General features: G+C 39.8%; 2 protein-coding genes and 1 non-coding gene across 3 annotated transcripts; 1 reads left to right on the top strand and 2 right to left on the bottom strand.

Annotated features, from left to right (window-relative positions):
• Positions 1-10,077: 10,077 nt before the first annotated feature.
• On the bottom strand, positions 10,078-14,675 carry b4gat1 (beta-1,4-glucuronyltransferase 1). Its single transcript, XM_004079928.4, has 2 exons — positions 13,148-14,675; positions 10,078-12,359 (listed from the first exon to the last, which is right to left on the bottom strand). The coding sequence occupies exons 1-2, from the start codon at positions 14,249-14,251 to the stop codon at positions 12,168-12,170; spliced, it is 1,296 nt and encodes a 431-aa protein (XP_004079976.1). The 5' UTR covers positions 14,252-14,675; the 3' UTR covers positions 10,078-12,167.
• A 100-nt stretch (positions 14,676-14,775) lies between these two features.
• On the top strand, positions 14,776-14,857 carry trnas-gcu. Its single transcript has one exon. It is a non-coding gene; the product is annotated as a tRNA-Ser (tRNA).
• Positions 14,858-14,996: 139 nt separating this feature from the next.
• pfdn2 (prefoldin subunit 2) lies at positions 14,997-20,820 on the bottom strand. Its single transcript, XM_004079858.4, has 4 exons — positions 20,699-20,820; positions 18,358-18,446; positions 18,006-18,129; positions 14,997-16,480 (listed from the first exon to the last, which is right to left on the bottom strand). The coding sequence occupies exons 1-4, from the start codon at positions 20,807-20,809 to the stop codon at positions 16,277-16,279; spliced, it is 528 nt and encodes a 175-aa protein (XP_004079906.2). The 5' UTR covers positions 20,810-20,820; the 3' UTR covers positions 14,997-16,276.
• Positions 20,821-21,014: the final 194 nt, after the last annotated feature.

Here is a 21,014-nt window from a genome sequence, read left to right as displayed (position 1 = left end):
GGATTCTGGATTCTGGAAGCACTCCCACTCCCTCAGTGGAGTGAGAAAGAGGCACAGTACATGAATCACACTGCACCATCAGAGACATGGGGAACTAAATGCTAAACAATGATTAAGAATAGAGGAGAGAAGGAGAGTCGAAGTAGATAAGAATAAAGGACAGATCCCCGGTGCACCATAGTTTCCCCAGCTTCAAACTTCTATCAGCCTATTAACGAATAATTGTTATTCTTAAGTTTAATTTAAAAAAATTAACAGTAAGTTAAACATTCTCTGATTACTAGCTAGTCCGGCAATAAGCCTGTCCAAAAAGGAATGTTTTAAGCCTTACTTTGTAGAAACTGTGTTGACCTCTCTTACACTCTAGACTTGGTCATAGACTATGGCCTGTCCTGTAGTGTGTCCTCTGTTGTTGACATGGCTGTGTCAGATCACTATTTCTTAATATATCAACAGTTTTACTCGACAGGAAGCTCCAGCGAGAACTGTGAGAAAACGATACATAACTCCTGATGTGGCTGCAAATTTAAATAATATTTTACATCAAACTCTTGCTCAGATTTTTTTTAACAACAAACTACAGTCAGCCATTAATGCTGTAGCTCCACTTAAAACTGAGACGTTGAAAGCAAAAGCTACAGCACCCTGGAGGAACGAACCAATCAGAGCTTTGAAACGTGAATGCAGGAGAGCGGAGAGGTGGTGGAGCAAAACAAAATTTACTGTACATCACAAAATTTTTAAAGAACAGCAAATGATGTACAGTCATGCAATAAAAAAAGCTAGAACCCTCCACTTCTCAAAATTAATTTTACAAAACAAAAATGACCCTAAAGTTCTCTTTAAAACAATAGACAGTTTAACTAAAAGAGACTCTCAAAGGTCCTCCATAGCAGCCTCGGATGCTACATGTGAGAGTTTTGCAGACCACTTCAGGAGTGAAATCAATGCTATTAGATCTAGTCTCTTAACTCAAAAAGGTGTTTTGAATGAAACTATAGCATTGCATTCATCAGAGGAAACACTGGAAATTGTGTCCTGGTTGATGCTTGGTCAAGTTTTCTATCAGTTAAAGCCAACCACCTGCCTTTTAGACCCAATCCCCACATCACTGTTAAAAACATTTCACGAGTTGAGTTTTTAAATATTGTAAATTACTCTCTTCAGACAGGTGTCTTCCCGACTGCATTTAAAACGGCAGTGGTGATGCCTTTTTTTGAAGAAGAGTAATTTAGATCCATACAACTTTAACAATTATTTTCCAGTATCCAACTTACCATTTTTAAGTAAAATGGGTCCTGTGATAGTGTACTCCATAAACTTGGGTGGGGGGTCACTGATGTGGACATGTCCCCAAAACATCGTTTCCCCACGTCAGTACAAAGTGAGGTCTCTACATTCCATTATTTTATCACTCTTTTTATCATGGTGTGTGTATGTGCGTGTATGGGGGGGGGGGGGGGGGGTGTTTGTCGTGTCATTTTGTTTTTACATTTTTATTGTATTTTATGCAAAGCACTTTGAGGGACATGTGTAGTACATGAGCTGTGACCTTATTCCATAAAACAGGGGCTTGGTGGCTGAAGGCTCTACCTCCCACTCTTCTTTTAAAAATTTTAGGAACCACAAGTAGTCCTGCATTTTGTGAATGAAGTGTTCTGTTTGAGTGGTAAGGCACTGTGAGGTCTTTGATATAGGATGGGTTCATACCATGTAAGGCCTTATAGGTTAACAGGAGGATTTTGAACTTAATTCTAGAATCAACTGGGAGCCAGTGAAGTGAAGCTAACACAGGAGTGTTATTGGTGTTATGGTATTATGGTATTGTGTCCTCTTTATCAAGCATCTAAGAATTTTCAGAGACCCTCCTTTTGAAGTCAAAGCCATTGTTTGGCAAACGTGTTTGGTGCTTAATCTGACTTTCACATTTAACATTTACTGTAAAACAGCAGGTACGATCAACAAACACCACTCAGTTCCACAAAAAATAACTTTATAATCTTAATGAACATGGTGTAATCCAATTTATTTGCCATCTGTCTCAGAAAGATAGTTAAATAACAGATAGGACAGATAACTTGTCAGACGTACACTTTGAAGAAACTACATCCTACTATAGACTGTATTTCATTTTTCAAATTCTTCTTGCAAAAACGACTGAACCTTTTAATTAAACGTCTTTCCTAAAGCAGGGTTTGACCATAAATTTTGAAGAAATAGGAAAAAGTATGAGCTCACATGAACGGCTTGTATTGAAAGAATAAAATCAAATATTTTTTTCCACTTTTTCACCATTTTCGCTGTCTCATCACAGAAACCCCCAGCTTTGGGAAATTGAAAAGTAGGCAGGATTTTAAAAAAAACTGTAAGTTGTTGAAAAGCTGCCAGAAGACTTTCCTGGAAGCCAGGATTCAACAGCCACTTGTCGATTTAAAAAGAGACCATTTGTAACTTTTTACTGACACATGCTTCTTTGCTTTTGGGGATGTAGGATGCCTCTGGCATTTTTAAAAAAATGCATGGCAATCATTAAATGTCTAATTTGGATTTTCCTGTGCTTTTCTAGACTATCAAAGTACATATATGTAGTCATCAATCATCAACTCCTCATTCATGCTTGGTGATGAATGAGGGTGTGGCTATCAGGGGCACAGGGACATTCATACACATTTACACACCAGTGGAGCCACACTGGAGGCAGAGAGGGTGAGGTGTCAGTTGACTGCAGGAATGGGGGTTCAAGCCACTGACCTTTTGATCATTGGCTGACCTGCTCAACCACCTGAGCCACTGTGACCCTGGTTTTCAGCCAATAGTGGCCTTTTAATTGGTAAAGAAAGGCTCTAGTGCTTTCCAAACCATTCACTGTCCAAAGAATTAGTCTCTGATGGAGACCAAACGCTGTGATGAAAAAGTTTGGATTATTGTGGTCATTTTTACTACTCTTTTAGGGACCAATTTTTAAAATCTCAATTTAATCCTGAGCTGTGTCAGAATTCTCTCCTACTTCCTATAACCCCGAAATACTTTATAGTGCGGGATCATCCACGGCCCTGAATTTTAATGCAATTCACATTTTTATTTTTTTAACACCAAATATGACACCACTTTTTCCCCAAAATAAATATTTTTTAGTTATGAACATTTTCCGAAGACTATGTATGTAGCAACAGTGTTCTGATGATGAAAACGTGGATGATTTAAAAAAAAAATTATTGAGCATTTATCATCAATTAACATTGTTCGAACGTCTACAAGCGCCAATCTAGTGGGCATTGATGCGCACTTTTGGGAAATTGCCAGGGCCCTGGTTTTTGGAAGTGTAGATTTGGACATCCCAACAAAAAGATGAACGACATAGAGAGTGCACTACATAGTAAGTAGAAGGGAAATTTAAAAAAAGCCAGGATTTTTCTCTAAATGCATGTTTTTATCAACGTCAAATTCCTAAACATTTTCTGACATTTTTCTTAAAGCTCACTTTTTAAAGGAAAACAAGAAAAAGACAGCTGGTCTTTAAGTAAATGATTTTCGCTTGAAGCTGTTCGTGTTCAAGCTTGATGTTCAGATACATCAGTTGAAGTTTTATTGAACCCCTTTTTCATTCATTTATTAAGCTTTGACTAATAGAGAATTTTTTTTTAAAGAAAATGATTAAATGATGCTGAACATTAAAGGAACAAAGGTTGTTCCTTTAATGTTCAGATAAAGGTACAAACCTTTATCTGCACACAATTTTTAACTGAAATGTTAAATGACATGATGAAAAGGTCATTAAACTGTGGTCTTTAAATAAGTTTAATAGCGTTAATTGATTTTCCCTATGAAGAAACTTGTTCAGAAAACATTATTTTCTTTGCTTAATTTCATGTTTTCTTTCTTGCCTGGTCTCCAGAGTGGTTCAGAAATCCACAGGGACTTAATGCAGGGCTTTTTTTTTAGCTAAGACTATAATACTCATTAATTCCTACTGCGGTGACTTGCCTTATCTGATCCTCTCTTGGATGTCAGCCCCAGCTTTGCGTACAGCACTGCTTACACTGAGACAACCTTAAGACTGAGAACGCCCAGGTGTTCCAAGAAGATATTTATGCAACTTTAAATAGTGTTTATGGGAATGTTTGACCAATCTACCAGGAGAACGGAAAAGTGAAAAGTTGATGCTGGACAAGATCCCTTTGCTCACAGTCTTCACTGTGATTTTGTCATGGTACCCCCCCGGAGTCCTCTCCTGCCCCCTCCCTTCTCTGCTTCCTCCTAGATTGGACCCAGCTGTCGGCATTCACCTCATCACCTGCATCTGTGTATAAGATGGCTCCAGACTAGTATTCATCGCCAGTTCGTTTGCCCTCAATGGTGCTTACTTGGTCGACTCTGAACTCTTGTTTATTCATGCTCTTGTTTATTCTTAGAGCATGGAGCATGGACTTGTCCAAAATGTTTTGGTATCCTGAAGCATTTAAGGGGCCAAGCCCTAGTCCTGAAAAACAACACAATACCATAATTCCTCCTCCACTAAATTTTATACTCGGCACAATGCAGTCCGAAATGGTTTACACCACTGCATCTAACGCTTTGGATTGCACCTGGTGATGTGTGGCTTGGATGTGGTTGCTTGGCCATGGAAACCCATTCCATGAAGCTCTCTGCCTACTATCTTTGGGCTGATCTGAAGGTCGCATGAAGTTTAAAACTCCACAGCAATTGACAGAGCAGAAAGTTGGTGACCTCTTAACACTATGAGCTTCAGCATCTGTTGACCCCTCTCCATCAGTTTACATGACCTAACACTTTGTGGCTGAGTTGCTGTTGTTCCCAACCTCTTTCATTTTGTTTAGCTGACAGTTGACTGTGGAGGAAATTTCACTACTGGATTTTTTGCACAGGTGGCTATGACAGTTCCACGCTGGAATATACTGAACTACTGAGAGCAGCTCAATCTTTCCCAAAAACAGTCTGCATGCCTGAGTGCTTGATTTTATACACTTGTGGCCAGGCCAAGTGTTTAGGACACCTGATTCTGATCACTTGGATAGGTGAGCCAATACTTTTGGTAATGTAGTGTACTTAACTTGGAATCCAAGAACATGAAGGTAGGAAACAGTATGATTTGTCTCGTTACTTAAAGTCCCATCATCTGTTTGACTACAGGATTTTAAAAGCGTTTCCTGTGGTCTTTTAACTATTATCATGCCAATTTTAGCTAAAATAAAAATTTTAAAAAACCTGTGTCGTTCTTTAGCACACAACACCACAGAACTTTTAGAGCTGCAGTAGTTCATCAGGAAATCTAGTCGTCTACAAGTGGATGCATCAGAATGGAGCAGATCAGGGAGTTTGTGGCCAGCCCAACGTATTTTCTATATGACAAATAAGCTCTTTCTCAAACAACAGTTTTTTGTCTGCTCCAGATTAACAGTTTGAATTAAAAAAAACACTAAGAAATGCAATTTAGGTTTAGTTTTCTTTCATCATCAAAAGGATGCCACACGAACATGTTAAAAACACCAAAAACATAATTTTCATCAGAATGGGTCTTTTAAGAATGAAATCAGTTAATACGGGTTTTACTGCTTATCACTGTTTGGATTTATTATTGTCATTAGCAATTTTTTTTGGCTTAAAGACATTAAACACTATTAGCACAAAATAAAGTTCTGTTTTTTACGTAACCCCTCAAACCTGTTAATTAATCTTTGACAGTTGTTTTTTTTTTAGCTTTGGGTTAATGTATCCTAATTTTCCCATTATCTGTTGAAGTGTTTTTGTGAATGAGCCTTGAATTAGTCAATCAATCTTAGTTGGAGCCATTGTTGGCGGCTGGCCCCGACCATATGTTTGCGGTTAAAATGAGCGTGTATCATTTAAACTTACACTTTTCAAGATATAGATGGACATGGAAACGTGATGACATTTATTGATTATTTTAAGCTTTTGTGTGTGTGTTTGTCCGTTCCATTCTTTCCTGCTGGGTTCATGGGACAGCACGGGTGGGAGGTGTTAGCTTGGTGAGAGGGATTACCTTTATCTCTAGGCCTCCTATTCTCTCCCCTGAGGAGTGTCAGGTCTCATTACTTCTGCCCTCCAACTTGGATAGTCTGGCTTTAGCTGGATACATTTAAAATGCCAGGCAACCTGACTGGTCAACTACATTAGGCTTAGAGTCCAGTGATATAAATGTACAATGTCTTAAAGGCTTTTCCTCTGGAACCAGACAGGTAAACTTCCCCTAGAGCTGGTGTTGATGGCAGATAATCCCTTACTTGTTTAAGTAAAATAGGTTCCTACATGTCAGGTCTGGGCGACTGTTTACAAAAAATGGAATGTACAACTTCTTGATTGAAATCTAGTTTTTGGTTTAACACTTGCTGACTTTAGACGGGTTAAAGAAATAAGTGGACAGAAATCGTAATAAAATAACAAAAACCTTAAAGCTTGTAAAGAAACAGAGGGAGATCAGTAAGTCATTACGAAAATGAGCAGAAGACCACACAGGGAGCCACTCCTGTCAGCTAAAAACAGGAAACTAAGACTACAATTAACACAGGCTCACATAAATTGGACAATAGAAGATTGGAAAAATGTAGTCTGGTCTGATGAGTCTGGATTTCTACTGCAACATTCGGATTACAGTGTCAGAATTTGGCATCAACAACACGAACGCATGGATCTATCCTGCCTTGACTCAACGGTGGTGGTAGTGTAATAGTGTGGTAGAAATTTTCTTGGCACACTTTGAGCATGGCTACAACGCTACAGCCCACCTGAGTACTGTTGTTGACTATGTCCATATCTTTATGATCACAGTGTACCCATCTTCCGATGGCTACTTCCAGCAGGATAACGCACTATGTCATAAAGCCGGAATCATCTGAACGTGACAATGAGTTCACTGGACTCAAATGACCTCCACAGTCACCTGGTCTCATGCCAATAGATCACCTTTGGGATATGGTGGAACTGGAGATTCACATCATGGATGTTCAGCTAACAAATCTGCAGCAACTCTGTGATGCTATCATTTGAATATGGACCAAAGTCTCTGAGGAATGTTTTCAGTGCCTCGTTGAATCAATGCCACAAAAAATTAAGGAAATTCTGAAGGCAAAGGTACCCAGTGCTAGCAAGGTGTACCTTATGAAGTGGCCGGTGAGTGTACAACATTGTATTAAATAAACACATAAATAAATTATTATTTTAAAAAGGTTATGTCTATTCAAAAGTATTAATCAAAGCACAAATGAACAATTCCAGTTTCTTGTCTTTCTCTACCATGGTGGCTGAGTCCTTCAAATGATCTTCAGCATAAAAAGCAGCTCCACCTTCAACCATCTCTTTGGAACAGAAAAAACCACAAGACTCCAGGAAGTCAAACAGGTAATTCAAAGCAAATTAAATCAGAGAAATTAATTATTAAGACAAAGGATGACAGAATAAAAGGAAAGAAATGTACACACTAAATTAAGCTGATTTTAATGTGCTATCCCTTGTGCTATCCTAGGCACTTTAACGTTGGGAGTTGGGTCATCTAGACCAGTGTTTTTCAACCTTTTTTGAGCCACGGCACACTTTAACCTTGACAAAAATCCCGCGGCACACCAGCATCCGAAAATTAAAAAAAAAAAAAGGAGAAACTCACAGTCTGTCTTGATCTACAGCCCCTCCACAATATTACATGCATTTTTGTGATAATTGTGGCAGAAAAAGCTGGAAGTTGCAGCTGTTTTTTCTTAAAGATGTAATAAATGTTAAGTTAAAAGATTTAAAAACTGTTCTATGTGTGTTTGTTGGTATTTCATGACGTATAACACGAAGACTAATTGTGCGCCGAGACGCTGTCACTTTAACCCAATGCATCATGGGAGATGTAATGCAGAAAACAGCCAGAGATCGTTTCTCTGAGCTTCATTGTTGTGTTCACTTTTTCCACGGTCTGACACCGGATTCTGCGGAAAGCTACACGCTAAAGACGAGCTTTAGCTGGTATTTTTGTTGGAACTGAGAGACTTTATGAGCTTAATCGGAACAAGGAAGTGAAGACTTTAACCACTTCTGATTGGTCAGACTGCTGACATGTGATTAAGCTTTCAAGAATGATTGGTGGAGACAGTTAAAGGGGTGGGACTTTTCCAAAAACAGCTGAAACTGCGGCTAAATCGCGGTACCATCATTATTAACAAAATCAAATAAACACAAAGAAAAATATATTTTACGATCTTTCATGTTCCTAACTACTCAGTGTTTTATCAGGGCCTGTTTGGATGAACACAGAGCTAATATCCTGGAGACGGGACATGTTTTTAGATCAGTTAATGAGGGCAATTTCCCACGGCACACATGACCATCTCCCACGTTGAAAAACACTGATCTAGACCCACTAGACAGTGCGCTGAACCTTTTTTCTTCAATGATTTGTGATCTTCACTGGTGTCCATGGATTACATGAAATCTTTCCACCTTTATCCACCTTTGTCATGGTAGGGAGAACACGTCAATGTAAGGGTGGGTTCATCTAAGATAGCACAAGGGTTAACTTAGTGACTTAGTCACCTATAAGTCCTTTTATTCAGTTGTCTTATGATAAGCAATCCCAGATGTGAAGCCAAGTGAAACAAACATCATCTTTTGTCTTAATTCTCCTTTAACTAAGTACTGTTTCATTTGCACCCGCAATTTAAAAAGGTAAATTCTTTTCCTCAGTATGGGTCAGTGGCTCCTTCTTTTTCTCCTCCACTCGCTGATCCACATTGAAAGGCCATTGTATTTACAAGACAAGTTCAATGACCTCTTACTCTTGTAGCGCACACATCTCCCTCTTGAGGAACTACCTCCCTCCAATATCTACTCATCTTCCAGCTGGTTCCCTCCTCTGTTCAGATGAACGGCGCTCTGCTGGCCTGAGTTTGATGGCTAATCTGGTAGCGGGAGGCCACCCTCCTACTAACACACACAAGAGTGGGCGACCCTAATTGCTTATGTCACAAAGCTCTCTGACCCAGATAAGCCATCATTCCCCAAAGCTGTTGGGATAAACCCCACTTTACCTCACCAAACCTGCCTTTCGTGATCCCCCCCACCCAACATTTCTGCACCTTCTGCCACATAATTAACACCCTAAACGGGGGGGGGGGGGGGGGGGGGGAGGAAAATGAATGCAGCCCTCACAGAACTGAGTCTGTGCATTAAGTGCATTTGTCAGTGCCCCAAAAAAGCTTATGGTCTCCAAAATTCTTTTCACTTTTAGGACTGATATTTATTGTGTGGAACGAACAGCTTCTGTTAGGGAAGAATGAGGTAAATTGGTTAAATAGAGCTAATTTAAAGCTAAGCGCAGAGTTGCGTGGTGCCAGCTCTCATGTGCTCAGCCTCATTAATGCATCCGTTAATTGCAGGCTTAGCAGCAAAATGCCACAGAGCCTCAGATAGTTGTCAAGTGCAGAATGTCACACGTGCTCCACTTCACCAGCAGATGGCCAGCTTACCGATAAAGGTTACTCCAAAACACACTGGTGGTTGTTTTTTTTTTTTTACTTTTCTTTGTCCCCATTTGTGAGCTGCATTCCACAAAATATATCCTTCTGTGATGTAAGCTTTACCTGGAACTCCTCAAGGGGCACTTTAATACATATCTCAATTAGTAAGTAGGAGCTTTTAATTGGATGTCTAACCCACTCACCTTATTATCACCAATCAGGTCAGCGAAGAGATGACCTTAAACCTCAATCCTAAATCATGTTACACCACAAAGTACTGGGCAAGTCACTAACATCTTGTGGTTAAAAGAAAAAAAGTTAATTTGTTACTGAAACGACTCAAAAAAGCTTCAAAACTGTAGTTTTACTTTATTTATTTGTGATGGCTTCCTACGTTCTTATTTAAGTGATGCTTCTAGAAAAGTAATTGACATTGCACATCAGTGCAAATCTCACTGCTGGATTTATCTGTTTCCAAGTGCTCAGAAAGCTTTCTGATGATTATGGCTGTTTTTCAGTAGCTGTTGTTGTGTAACCTCTAAAACTGTGCTTGTGTCACGGTTGAGCATTGTCCTGGAAATTTAATAGAAAATCCATCAAAGCAATTGGGGCAATTTATATTTTGTGACTTGAAAAAAAGAAAAAAATCACATAGAAAGCACACAAACACAAGAGAAACTCACCACTAATTCACAAAAGTAAACATGAAATCTGATCTCACTTTCAAGAAAATACAAAAGGAATTAACTTAGATGTGTAACAGTTTCATGCTACAACTTTAATTTACTGAGTTCAATAAAAACAAACAAAAATGGGAAAATCCAGCCAGTTCTTGTTAAAGAAATTGTTTTTACAATTAATAACCATTGTGCACAAAAAAAAATAGAATAAAAAATATTTTCATAAAATTAAACATGACAAAGTGATCAAGCAAGACCTTCCTACATGACAAGTAGTGTACAAACACAAGACTGGTACTCATGTTTTAAAACTGGTATGAAGTCAGCAAGTAAAGACTAAAACCAAAAATATGCTTCCATTTCCATATCGACCTCTTTAAAAACAATCTTGAAAGATTACAATAATTGAAATAATCACTAACTTTGCTATGTTTCTGCCAGTAACTGCCAGTCCCCTCATGTGCTTCAAATGATGTCTAATCTGTAACAAAAACATCAAGCAAGAAAGTCCATTATCAAGTGTTTTAACATTGTCCAGTGTTAACACATATCAGTGTTTATGATTGTGTTTATATGTAAAATGTTCCTAATGTAGATGAATATATTTAGTTTGCATACAAATAACACTCACACTGTGTTATCTGTGTTACTAGAGTGGCTCTTGCCATCTGGTGGTCAAAGTAAATCAGTGTCATTTGTTTAACAGGAGACCTTAGTCACTTTTTAAAATATGACAAACTGGCTCAAGTTGTGGCTTGAAACAAAAATCATTAAATGAAATTTTACTAAGTAAATAACTTAAGAAAAAGTCAAGCTAGGCCCTCTTTTTAAAGACCCACTCCGATCACCTTTTGATCCATTGTAAAGGGTTACCAGTGGACTATTACTTGTGACATTGGCGCAGAGTGAGCCCGCCACCATGTCCCGTCATCCATCTGTTTACATGCTCTCCAGCTAGCTTACAGCCCCTAACAACCCCAAACTAAAATTACTGGTGCAACTATAATGGTGAGAAATATTTGCAATACCCAGCCATACAGTTTTTAGCCAGATTGCCAGCCTAGACAAGGAAAACAAAGATGTACGTGGATCTATTTGTCTGCAGCAGAATAGAGTGGAGCAGGGCGCTGACTGTAGCACCTACGTCACTGCTTTAAGCTCCATTTAAAAAAAAAGTAACCAAAACATGTTAAAAGAAAAAACAGAACAACAACAAGATTTTCATCATAGTGGCTATTTAAAGTAAAACTACATGAGTTTAAAACCAAACTGATTTATACTAGTCAGGTAATGACATTTGTATACTTTTTTTAATCCCACAGTCAAATGATGGTGCCTAAAACTATTAGCTCCTCTGCATATTGATATTGCTGCGTCTGTCTGTCAGCTACGCATCACTTTAAACACAACGCATATTTGCCTTGCTGATGTTGTCTGATAAGGGAAATAGCATCATTGGTGGTGTACTTTATATATAAATGACTTAAGAAAAAACATCCAAAGGGTACAAAACAGACAGGTCTGCTTTACACTCTGCTCTCACACAGTGAGCCAAAAGCTGGATGTCAGACTGTAAATGTGTAGGCTACATTTAATTGGTGAAATGTTGGTACTTGAAAAGGTTTTTGAGTGTTTTGTATGAGGTTTGAGTGGCATGAGCCTTTTCCTTACAAATTGAAAAGCTTTCTTTACTCCCGTCTTTTTCTGAATTGGAAAACTTCCAGGTCATTTCAAAACTGAAATGCAGTCTTTGTACACTATCATAATAAATTAATAAATTCTCCCTTTAAATTAATCCATTTTCCCTTCCTGAATGATCATTTCTCTGTTTCAGTCCCAGTCCCAAGACAGCATTTGCTTGATGCACTTCTTCAAAGACCTGAACCTACTATTTAAAACTCCCGAATGTGTAGCATCATCAGATTCCTCAAGAAAATGGGGACGTTTGAAAGCTGAGCAGGGAGAGCTTCAGTGCATATGAAAGAACACAGGAAATCGAGTTTTTGTCTTTCTCTCAACATCGTCGCGTGGAGGATGGGTATTTGGTTTTCAGGCCCTCTTTGAAGCTCCGGAACAGAACCCGGTTATGTTTGTTTTCTTCATCTTTCCTTGCATGAAACTCCCCCTGGATCTTGAAGCCACGGTGAACGACGAAGGCAGAGCTCAGTACAGAAAACTTGTATCCCGCCACATGGAGCTCACAGGCCTGCAGGAAGACAGGACAAGATGAGAAGACAGACACGGGAGTGAGGATAATCTAGAACAGGAGTCTGCAACCTTCAACACTTAAAGAGCCATACAAGTCGATTTCTCGCAGCCCACAACCCTATCGGAGCCGCAAAGTCCCACTTCAATCATGAACATAAAGAGAAAATTCTCAATGCAGAAAAAGTGGTAGTAGAAAGTCTAATGTCAGCAGTGATTCCAAAAAAATAAGGAGCCGTAAGTAACTCATGTCTAGGGTGAAGTCACATTCACTGGGTCAGCCCAGTTCTCATTTACAATCAAGCGTTGCACTGAAAAGCTGAACCGCTTGATGGATTGTTGGAGCTTTATGGGTAGTCAGAAGCCATGCGGAGAGATACGTACTGTCCAGCGACTGTTTGAGAATGAGTTGAGTAAAATTTCAGTTGGTTTACTTTGATTTTTTTACTTTACTTATTTTTTACTTTACAGTTACTTTGGGAAATTAAAAACTTTTTTTTTTATTTTTCTGTAATATCTTCAATATAAGACATAACTCAAAGTTCACTTTTAACCCTTGTGCTATCTTAGATGACCCCACCCTTGCATTGTCGTGTTCTCCCTATCATAACAAAGATGGATAAAGGTGGAAAGATTTCATGTAATCCATGAACACCAGTGAAGATCACAAATCATTGAAAAAAAAAAAGGTTCAGAGCACTGTCTAGTGGGTCTAGATGACCCAACTCCCAACGTTAAAGTGCCTGGGATAGCACAAAGGTTACACATACATATTTAGATTTTACCAACCTGGCTAATGCGATTGAAGCCGTATTGTTTGAAGTTCTCATTATAGAGGGGCACTGTGCGAGGTCCAATGTAGAAAGGCTCCCAAGGGTCCACCCAGGTAAGTGTGTACGCAACCTCCAGAGTGCCTATCCCCCTCACATGGTTGTTAACCCACTGGGAGTAATTCGTGGGGGCTTGGCAGCGAGGACAAAGCTCCTCGTAAAACGGACGAACTTCACCGACCTGGTAGAGTTGAACCAACTCCGCCTTGTTGGCTGGAATCTTCCTGGCATGGCGAATCTCAAAAGCTGGAAGCACAAACACCTCATCACTTGTGGGTTGACGCTTCATGACCAAGTTGAGAAACTGCTGGTGCAGGTCGGCGCTTGGCATCATGTCAATGTCGATGACCAGGATGTAGGAGGACTCTGTGCCACTCCGAGCGATGTTACGAAGGAGGTTATTGGGGTAGGAGACGTTTCCGTTCATGTCATAGTTTTTGTGTTTGTCTCTGTGGGTTTCCAGTCTGGAGAAAACAGAGGGACAGTCCTCCAGACCAACAAAATGCTCGTGGTCCTGCTCGGGGAAACTGGCCATCTCCTCTGACAGGCAGACCAAGTGGAAGTCAACCAGACCTTGGATGTGAGGGCAGAAGAAGCTGAGAGCATAGACCAGAGCTGTTGCAAACTTTACATCATCTCCGTGGGCAAATATAGCAACAGACAGGGGGTTCTGCCACCTTTCCAATAGTGATTCTAAGTGATGAAGATTGTTAATAGTAGTGTGTGTGGCTAAAACCAGGACATTGGAGTTTAGGTCTGAGCCAGATATCTGATTTGTGGTGAAATCGCTTTTGATCAAGTTCTTGTAGACCCTGTATTGGCCGCTGCTATCAAAGATCCCACCAGTAGATAGGGAGTACCTCAGACGCTCTTTCCGAGTGTTCTTTTCAGGTTGCGCGTTTCTCTTGCCCGCAGAACCGCCGAAGAGTTCGGAGTACCGGTACCGCTGCTGCTTACCGTGGAACTTGGACAGAAAGGACAGGTAGATGAGCTGCAGGAGCGCCACGATCAGCAGAGCACTCAGCACCACTTTGAAAGCGGAACATTTCTTCGAGAGATGCATCCCAGTGAACCGCAAATAAGATCGAATTAGATCCAAACCCTGCAGTTGACTGCCTCTTCCTTTAGTTGACTGCTTCTCTTCCTTTGGAGCAGGCTATCTGTCTGTCCTGCTAACCATACCTACACTGCACTAATGCTAACACTGCAGCCTAAAAGACGGGCAGACAACACATGGCCGCATGTCGAACCGCTTCCAAGTATTGGCACTGACATGGATTTCCAGACAATTCGGAATCGCGTGAAAGAATAGGTACCGATGCAGACCCAACTCAACTGAAATCCACCAAATCACAACACCACCGGATCTTCTGCTGCGACAGCGGCGCGTGTGGATGTGTAATGACCGTAATGTGGGGTTAAAGGACGCAGCCTGTTTTTGTGTTGACCGTTCTCTGTAGGTAAAATCGGTCGTACACGCGGTAATGAGATTTATGATGGGATTATACTACATAATAAACAGAATATCACAACAATGTATCTCTTCTGCAAAGTTTATTATACACAGACTCTGTGGAGAGTTGTCATGACGAGGTGGCCGAGTGGTTAAGGCGATGGACTGCTAATCCATTGTGCTCTGCACGCGTGGGTTCGAATCCCATCCTCGTCGGTTGATTTTTCTGGTCATTTTGGAAATATTTTACTTCTGAACTAATAATGAATTACAGAGCCCAATCTGTTTTCAAACTTACTTCCGTTAGCAACATTGCCCACAACAGCAAACAAATGAGAAAAATACACATATCATATTTTGATGTAGTAAATCAATTTATTTTACTGTACAAAAACAATGGAAGATTTCAAACGATATTAGAAAGGGGACATATAAAAAAAATCTCAGCCAGATTTCAGTAGTGATGGTCTGCTAATTCCAACAAACGGTTCTGCTCATGAAAAAGTAACATTTCTGAAGTAATGAGGTCATGTCCTGCATTGATCATTCAAGATGCCTTTAAATTTGTTTGAATTTTATTGTTTCCCCTTTAGAAGGAAATACATTTTATCCACCTCAAAATAACTGATATTTATAACAGCTGAAAAATTATACATGCAAAAAAAATTTGTAATAGAGGTGTAACAATGAATCGACTTAATCAATAAATCGATTTGTATTACTACATTCCAATCAGATCGATCTGAGGTATGTTGTAAATAGAGTTTAATTTACCTATACCATTATATAATCTGTCAAAAATTAAATAAATTGATTATATTCAATCTTGGAAAATACCATTTGGATTCAGGTATGGTAGGTTTATTTTACTATAACCTTAAATCAACCAAGTGCTTTCACTGCAAACAACACACATCTGATGGCAGCAAAAAAAGATCAGTCCATCATTCCAGTCCAATGGGTGGAAACCCTTTGAGTTTAGCAATAACTTGACCATACAGTGTGGTAGAATGTTCTAATAATGTTTTGTTTGTATTATGTTGATGGGAAAACAAGAGTGGGCTGAACTTTATGAAGCTAAAATATGAATGGATTTTTCCATTTATTCTTATATACTTCTTTGTTTGTTCAAATATTTAATGTACACTTGATTTTCTTGCAAGAAAGACAAAGAATTGGGAAAACATTACCTGCACTGTTTAGCACCCAGGTATTTATTCCTGAGTCACTCTGGTTGAATTTTTGGCTAAAGATGTTCTGGATCAATTTTAGGTCAATGTATTGGAATGTTCAAAATGAACCAATGTCGACTATAAATTGCATCATCAACCACAAATTATGATATGAATCGGATCGTTGTTAAAATCATTACACCCCTAGTTTGTAGTCTTCCAAAGCAACACCGTAAAGCAAGTTTTCAGCCGTTGAAATTTAATAAGGAAATTTAAGACGGTATTTTTGCCATCAAAAAGAGAAAAGGCAAATGCATAATAACCTCAGATGACACATGTTAGCATTCACAAATGGACATACAGAGGAAGAACAATTTGACATTCCAGCCAATCCTTCTTCAAACTAAGTTTTTCAGTGATGTAAAAATCAAATGACCCTATTGACATTGTTCATCATTACAGACTATGACACCAGAACTCCAGCTCCACTTTTGGATCCTCCTCTTTCACTGTCTCTAGAGGATGCTCCTGACTGGCCCTGACCCTCTCCTTCTCCCTCTCCCTCTCCTTCTCCAACCAGCCGGATGTTGTAGCGTTCCCTGTACTCTGTCAGTTCTCGGCCTTTTGCCTGCATCTGTATATTGATGGATTCAGTTGCTTTGGAGATCTGTTGGGAGAGAGAAAGATAAATGGGAAATTTGTTTTAATAAATTCTAGATTATAGGTATTTTACTATTAAGACTCAAATCATTTTATGTACATCAAAAATATAATTTCTAAGAAAGTATTTATAAAGCAAATAAAAAATAGAATAAAATCAATGTCTGTAAAGATTTCCAGGGTAATGTTATCACAGGATTCTGTTGTTCAGAGTGACTTGATTGGAACTAGAGGTAAGATCGGGCCTAAAAAATCCAGCCCAACCCGACACAGGCCCGCGGGCATTAAAGGCGAACCCGGTACGAACCCGACCAATTAACTTGATTTGCAGGCCTGAACCCGAAGCAAACCCGAAATTTCAATTTATCCCATAGTATTTTTGACAGAAAAAAAACGCCAGATTTCTTAAAGTTAAAATAATTTACATATTTTTATGATCATGATAAATGCATTTACACAACGAAATAACGCTGGAACACAGAATAAGAGGCCAGACAAAGAGAGTGAAAGAGAGATCTTGATGCGCACTCGCTTCATTACGCGGAGAAATACTGCAGCCGCTGCAGTGCGTGTTTGCCTTTTCAGTTCCCCTGTCTGAAGTTTATCCTTGACTTCTTGCTGCTCCATATCGGGGATACCTAAACAAAATAGATGCGGGCTTGCGGAGGGAAGATTACATTCACGACACGTGCGCAGAGCTGCGGGTGGCTGGCGCCCCCCTCGTTCTGCCAGTTGCTGGACCACAGTGTATGTCAATCAACGGTGGGCTGGTGACTGGTGGGAAGGGGCGGGGTCTGTCTGTGTGTGTGTGTGTGTGTGCATTCGGTGAACGTTCTCCCTCTGAGTAAGAAGCTGGCTGTGCCTGTGCCGACCCAAATTTCGGGCAAATCAAAAAAAAATTACCGGTAGGTTAGAATTGCAGTTTAGTTTCTTTATTCAAGTTTTTATAAATCAGGAGCAGACAAAGAAATTCAATTTGAAAAAGAGCATATTTGTGACGTAGAAAATACACTGGGTGAGCCACAAACACTCTGCTCTGCTCCATTCTTATACATCAACTTGTAGACAAATAGATCCATGTACATCTTTGTTTTCCTCATCTGAGCGGTCACCTGGCTCAAAACTGGGTAGCTGAATGGCTCCAATATTGCTCACCATTTGTGGTGTCATGTTAGGTTGAGGTTGTGAGGGGCTGTAAGCTAGCGGGAGAGAATGTTAACAGATAGCTCTGTTATGGGTGACTGGATGGGGGGGGGGGGGGGGGGGGGGGGGTGTTTGCTCTGCCCTATTGGTCCTCCCCACAATTTAGAGGTGAATTTCTAACAAACTCCAGCCGCGCTACAAAAAACAATTTCCTAGAAAAAGACACGTTTCTCGATTTGGGCTAAAACGGCATAGTCATATTTATAAGGCCACTGGGAACGTTTTTAAAATAAATCAAATGATGATCAGAGTAAGACTTTAATGTCCATTAGCCTGAAAAACAGCTTCCTGTGATAAATGTTAAAGAGCTTTTATTTGTTTATTTTCACCTGTTCTTTGTTGTTTTCCAAAGCAGGTAGAACTTCTTTCACCGTCCTCTCTACCAAAACCCCTCCAACCAGGCGATAGCATTTCCTAGAAGGGTCCACTTCCTTAAGAGTTTCAATAACTAAACTGAACACAAAAAGAAAAAAACATTAAAATTATTACTCTTTTACCACTTACCAGTTATGTGACGAGGTGAGTTACAAGATGTTTTTCTTTTTTAAGTTTAATGTATATAAAGTAAAAAGGTCAATTTAACTACAGACCAACATGATCCAATTAGCTGTCCTGCTAACAATCAAACATAAAAAGTGAGTATTATAAAAGCTCTCAGAGGAGAAGTCATCAGCTGCTAACCTGTGCTCATTGATGTCCATCTCCAGCTCTGCAGCTTTAGACGCCATGCTGCGTTGTTCCTGACGCATCCTCTGAAAGGTGGCAACCACCTGAAAACATCACCGCAAAGCTGGCATCAATGCAGACCAATGACATTTGACGCATCCGTCTGATCCCAACACAAGCATGTAAGCTGTTTCAGACTGAGGGGCTTTCAGGCTGAATAAACTTACCAAACCTTAAAAGGAAATTGTGACTTTAGAGAGTTTTTTTTTTTACCCAGTCCCTTTTGATCCAGTCCGCTTAATTTGTTCCGGACCGAGTTCCGAACCTTGCGTTAGGCCTTTATCAGACTGGCGTTAAGCGCCCCATTCTGTTAGCGACCAAAGCTTATAAACAAAACAATGTGACTAAAGATCTCTTCAGTCATTGGCCAGGAACTACGAGGGCAGATCAAAACAAGAGAAATGTGGACGTGTGCCGCTTAACAGTTAAATTATTAAAATTTTATATTTTTTTCGATTATCAGTTTTGAACGTCGGGAACAAGCCTTTTTATTTGTTACTTTGGTACGGCAAAGGCATGCTGCGAAGCGGTCAGTGGCAAGGAGACGTGCTGTGTGTGCTTTAACTCAGAGCATGCTAGTAACTGCATTGATGACGAGACGTCGGGTATGAGTAGGCTGCCACGCTCTCTCCTCTCTGAGGGGCAACCGCATGGTTGCGATAAAGAGCCCTGGAGTTTGGCCTGAATAGAGCCGTCACCACAAATATTAATCAAATCGGTGACTTCGCTTCCCTTCCACTGACTGGTCTCAGCAGCATCGTCCGCCATTGGTTGATGTTTATGTTCTTGTTCCCGCCTACTTCAACGAAAAATGATGATGTTTGCAGCGTATCAATGACGTACGGGTCGGATTCATGTGGCCTGGACGTTCAGACGGAGGTCGCATTTGAAATGATCGGATACATATCGGATTCAGGACCACATACGCAAGTGGCCTGGGTCGCATTTGAAAAGATCGGATCTGTGTCGTTCAGACTGTCATGAAAAGATCAGATACAGGTCGCATAGGGGCAAAAAACAATCAGAATTGTGTCATTTCAGCCTGCAGTGAGATACAATGTGTTTCCCATTAAAAATGATTTTAATTAGCCTGCATTCATCTGACCACATTTCAATGAGTTGCTGTGTCTCATCATTGTGGTTTTAGGGCATTGTTTTTAGAGAATTCTGTTAAGGAAACTATAATATAGCTTTTAGTCATGCCACAGGCGAATGCCGCGTAACAAGATACAGAAAAGCATGCAAGTAGCCTTTTCAGCAATGTTAAAATAAACGTTCTAACAAATAAACACTTGAACTCTTTTTTTCTGTTTGATAACACGATAATAATTGCTTATTTGTCCGCGGCTCATCTGTAGCCACATTCCTACTCTGTTTATGTCAGCTATGGTGGCCATTTAGGTTCAGTGGTATTCAGATTGAGGAATCTTAGAGCGAACCCGAGCTCAATCTGATTGGAAATTAACCAAGACCACCTGCAAAGATGGGTCAAGGTCCCAGACCTTAAAGTGAACTCTGGTTCAATTTAAGCAGACCAAATGCATAACCTTCTCCATGTTAATGATTTCAAATTGTTTTACTTTTTTTATATATAATGTATGTACCATTTTTTTTAGCTTTACTTTCTTTTTTCAATCAAGAGCAATTTATAACTTAGAATATGACTTCCTAATATGACTTAATTCACAGTATTCTTTGAACCTGTATGAAAATATTTAATTTTGACCCCAAAATTTTTTGAAGTTCATATGTATTTTTAATGTTATTTTTCAACAAACATCGAATAAAGATTAATACATTTCAACATTTGCCATTTTTATGCTAATTTGTTCCTATAGTGTGTCTACATGTTATTGTCTATCACTAAGACGTCGCTTTATACTAATAATTTGGCAACGTGTTGAAACAGTTTTTTTCTTATATGAAAGGCTTCCGTAGCCCTTGAGCTGTGCATAGTTGTTGACTGTCTGAGTAGTAAAAATAGCATCATCATGCTCTGTCAGACCCATTCTGAGGGCCACACCACCCACATACAGAATGGTGTACCTTTAGTTTATCTTTGACGTTATCCCATTCCATGATGTGCAAATAGCACAAATTGGACCTAATTTCATGCTCACAATTTCTTTCCCCTCGCATGGGTCTGACTGCAAGACACTTCTGTGGCCACGGGGAAGCTAACGTTAGCGCTGACTGGCTGTACGTCGGTTTAGTTACTTTCTGCTGAATATATACGAATAATATGTCACAATCTCAGGAGTACCGAGACAAAAGACTCCGCTACTCAATAGGATACCTGTTCGGCTGACTGCGCGGGCTGTTTTCCAGCCGCGCTGCTGCTCGATTTGCTGAACGTGCTGCTGTTGGCTGCCATCTTGATAGAGTGCACTTGAAGGACCCGACCCATGTGAAAGTTTTTTTTCACAGGCAGAGGCAGTCTCATGACTGCCTGTGTAAAAATACATCTCTAAATTCCTTTACCACTCACTACACAGTGCACTATACAGTGCGTTCGCAATTTTGTAATGCTGTCCGAATCTACAATTTCAAAATCCAGTTCCTAAGAAATTTCTCGGAAGTCTCTGCAAATTAACCAGTGTGCATCGACGCTC

Source organism: Oryzias latipes, chromosome 18 (assembly GCF_002234675.1).
Source record: "Oryzias latipes chromosome 18, ASM223467v1".
Taxonomy (NCBI): Eukaryota; Metazoa; Chordata; class Actinopteri; order Beloniformes; family Adrianichthyidae; genus Oryzias; species Oryzias latipes.
Note: the sequence above shows the minus strand (reverse complement) of the source record. Positions and strands in the feature narration are given on the sequence as shown.

What these genes read in the sequence shown, in the direction of transcription:
- b4gat1 (XM_004079928.4), bottom strand. Translation starts at nt 14,251, where the DNA reads ATGCATCTCTCGAAGAAATGTTCCGCTTTCAAAGTGGTGCTGAGTGCT. An exon ending in GCTTCAATCGCATTAGCCAG is followed by an intron (nt 12,360 to 13,147) that starts GTTGGTAAAATC and finishes GTCTTCCTGCAG; the next exon opens with GCCTGTGAGCTCCATGTGGC.
- pfdn2 (XM_004079858.4), bottom strand. Translation starts at nt 20,809, where the DNA reads ATGGGTCGGGTCCTTCAAGTGCACTCTATCAAGATGGCAGCCAACAGC. An exon ending in CCGCGCAGTCAGCCGAACAG is followed by an intron (nt 18,447 to 20,698) that starts GTATCCTATTGA and finishes TGATGTTTTCAG; the next exon opens with GTGGTTGCCACCTTTCAGAG. An exon ending in ATGGACATCAATGAGCACAG is followed by an intron (nt 18,130 to 18,357) that starts GTTAGCAGCTGA and finishes TTTTGTGTTCAG; the next exon opens with TTTAGTTATTGAAACTCTTA.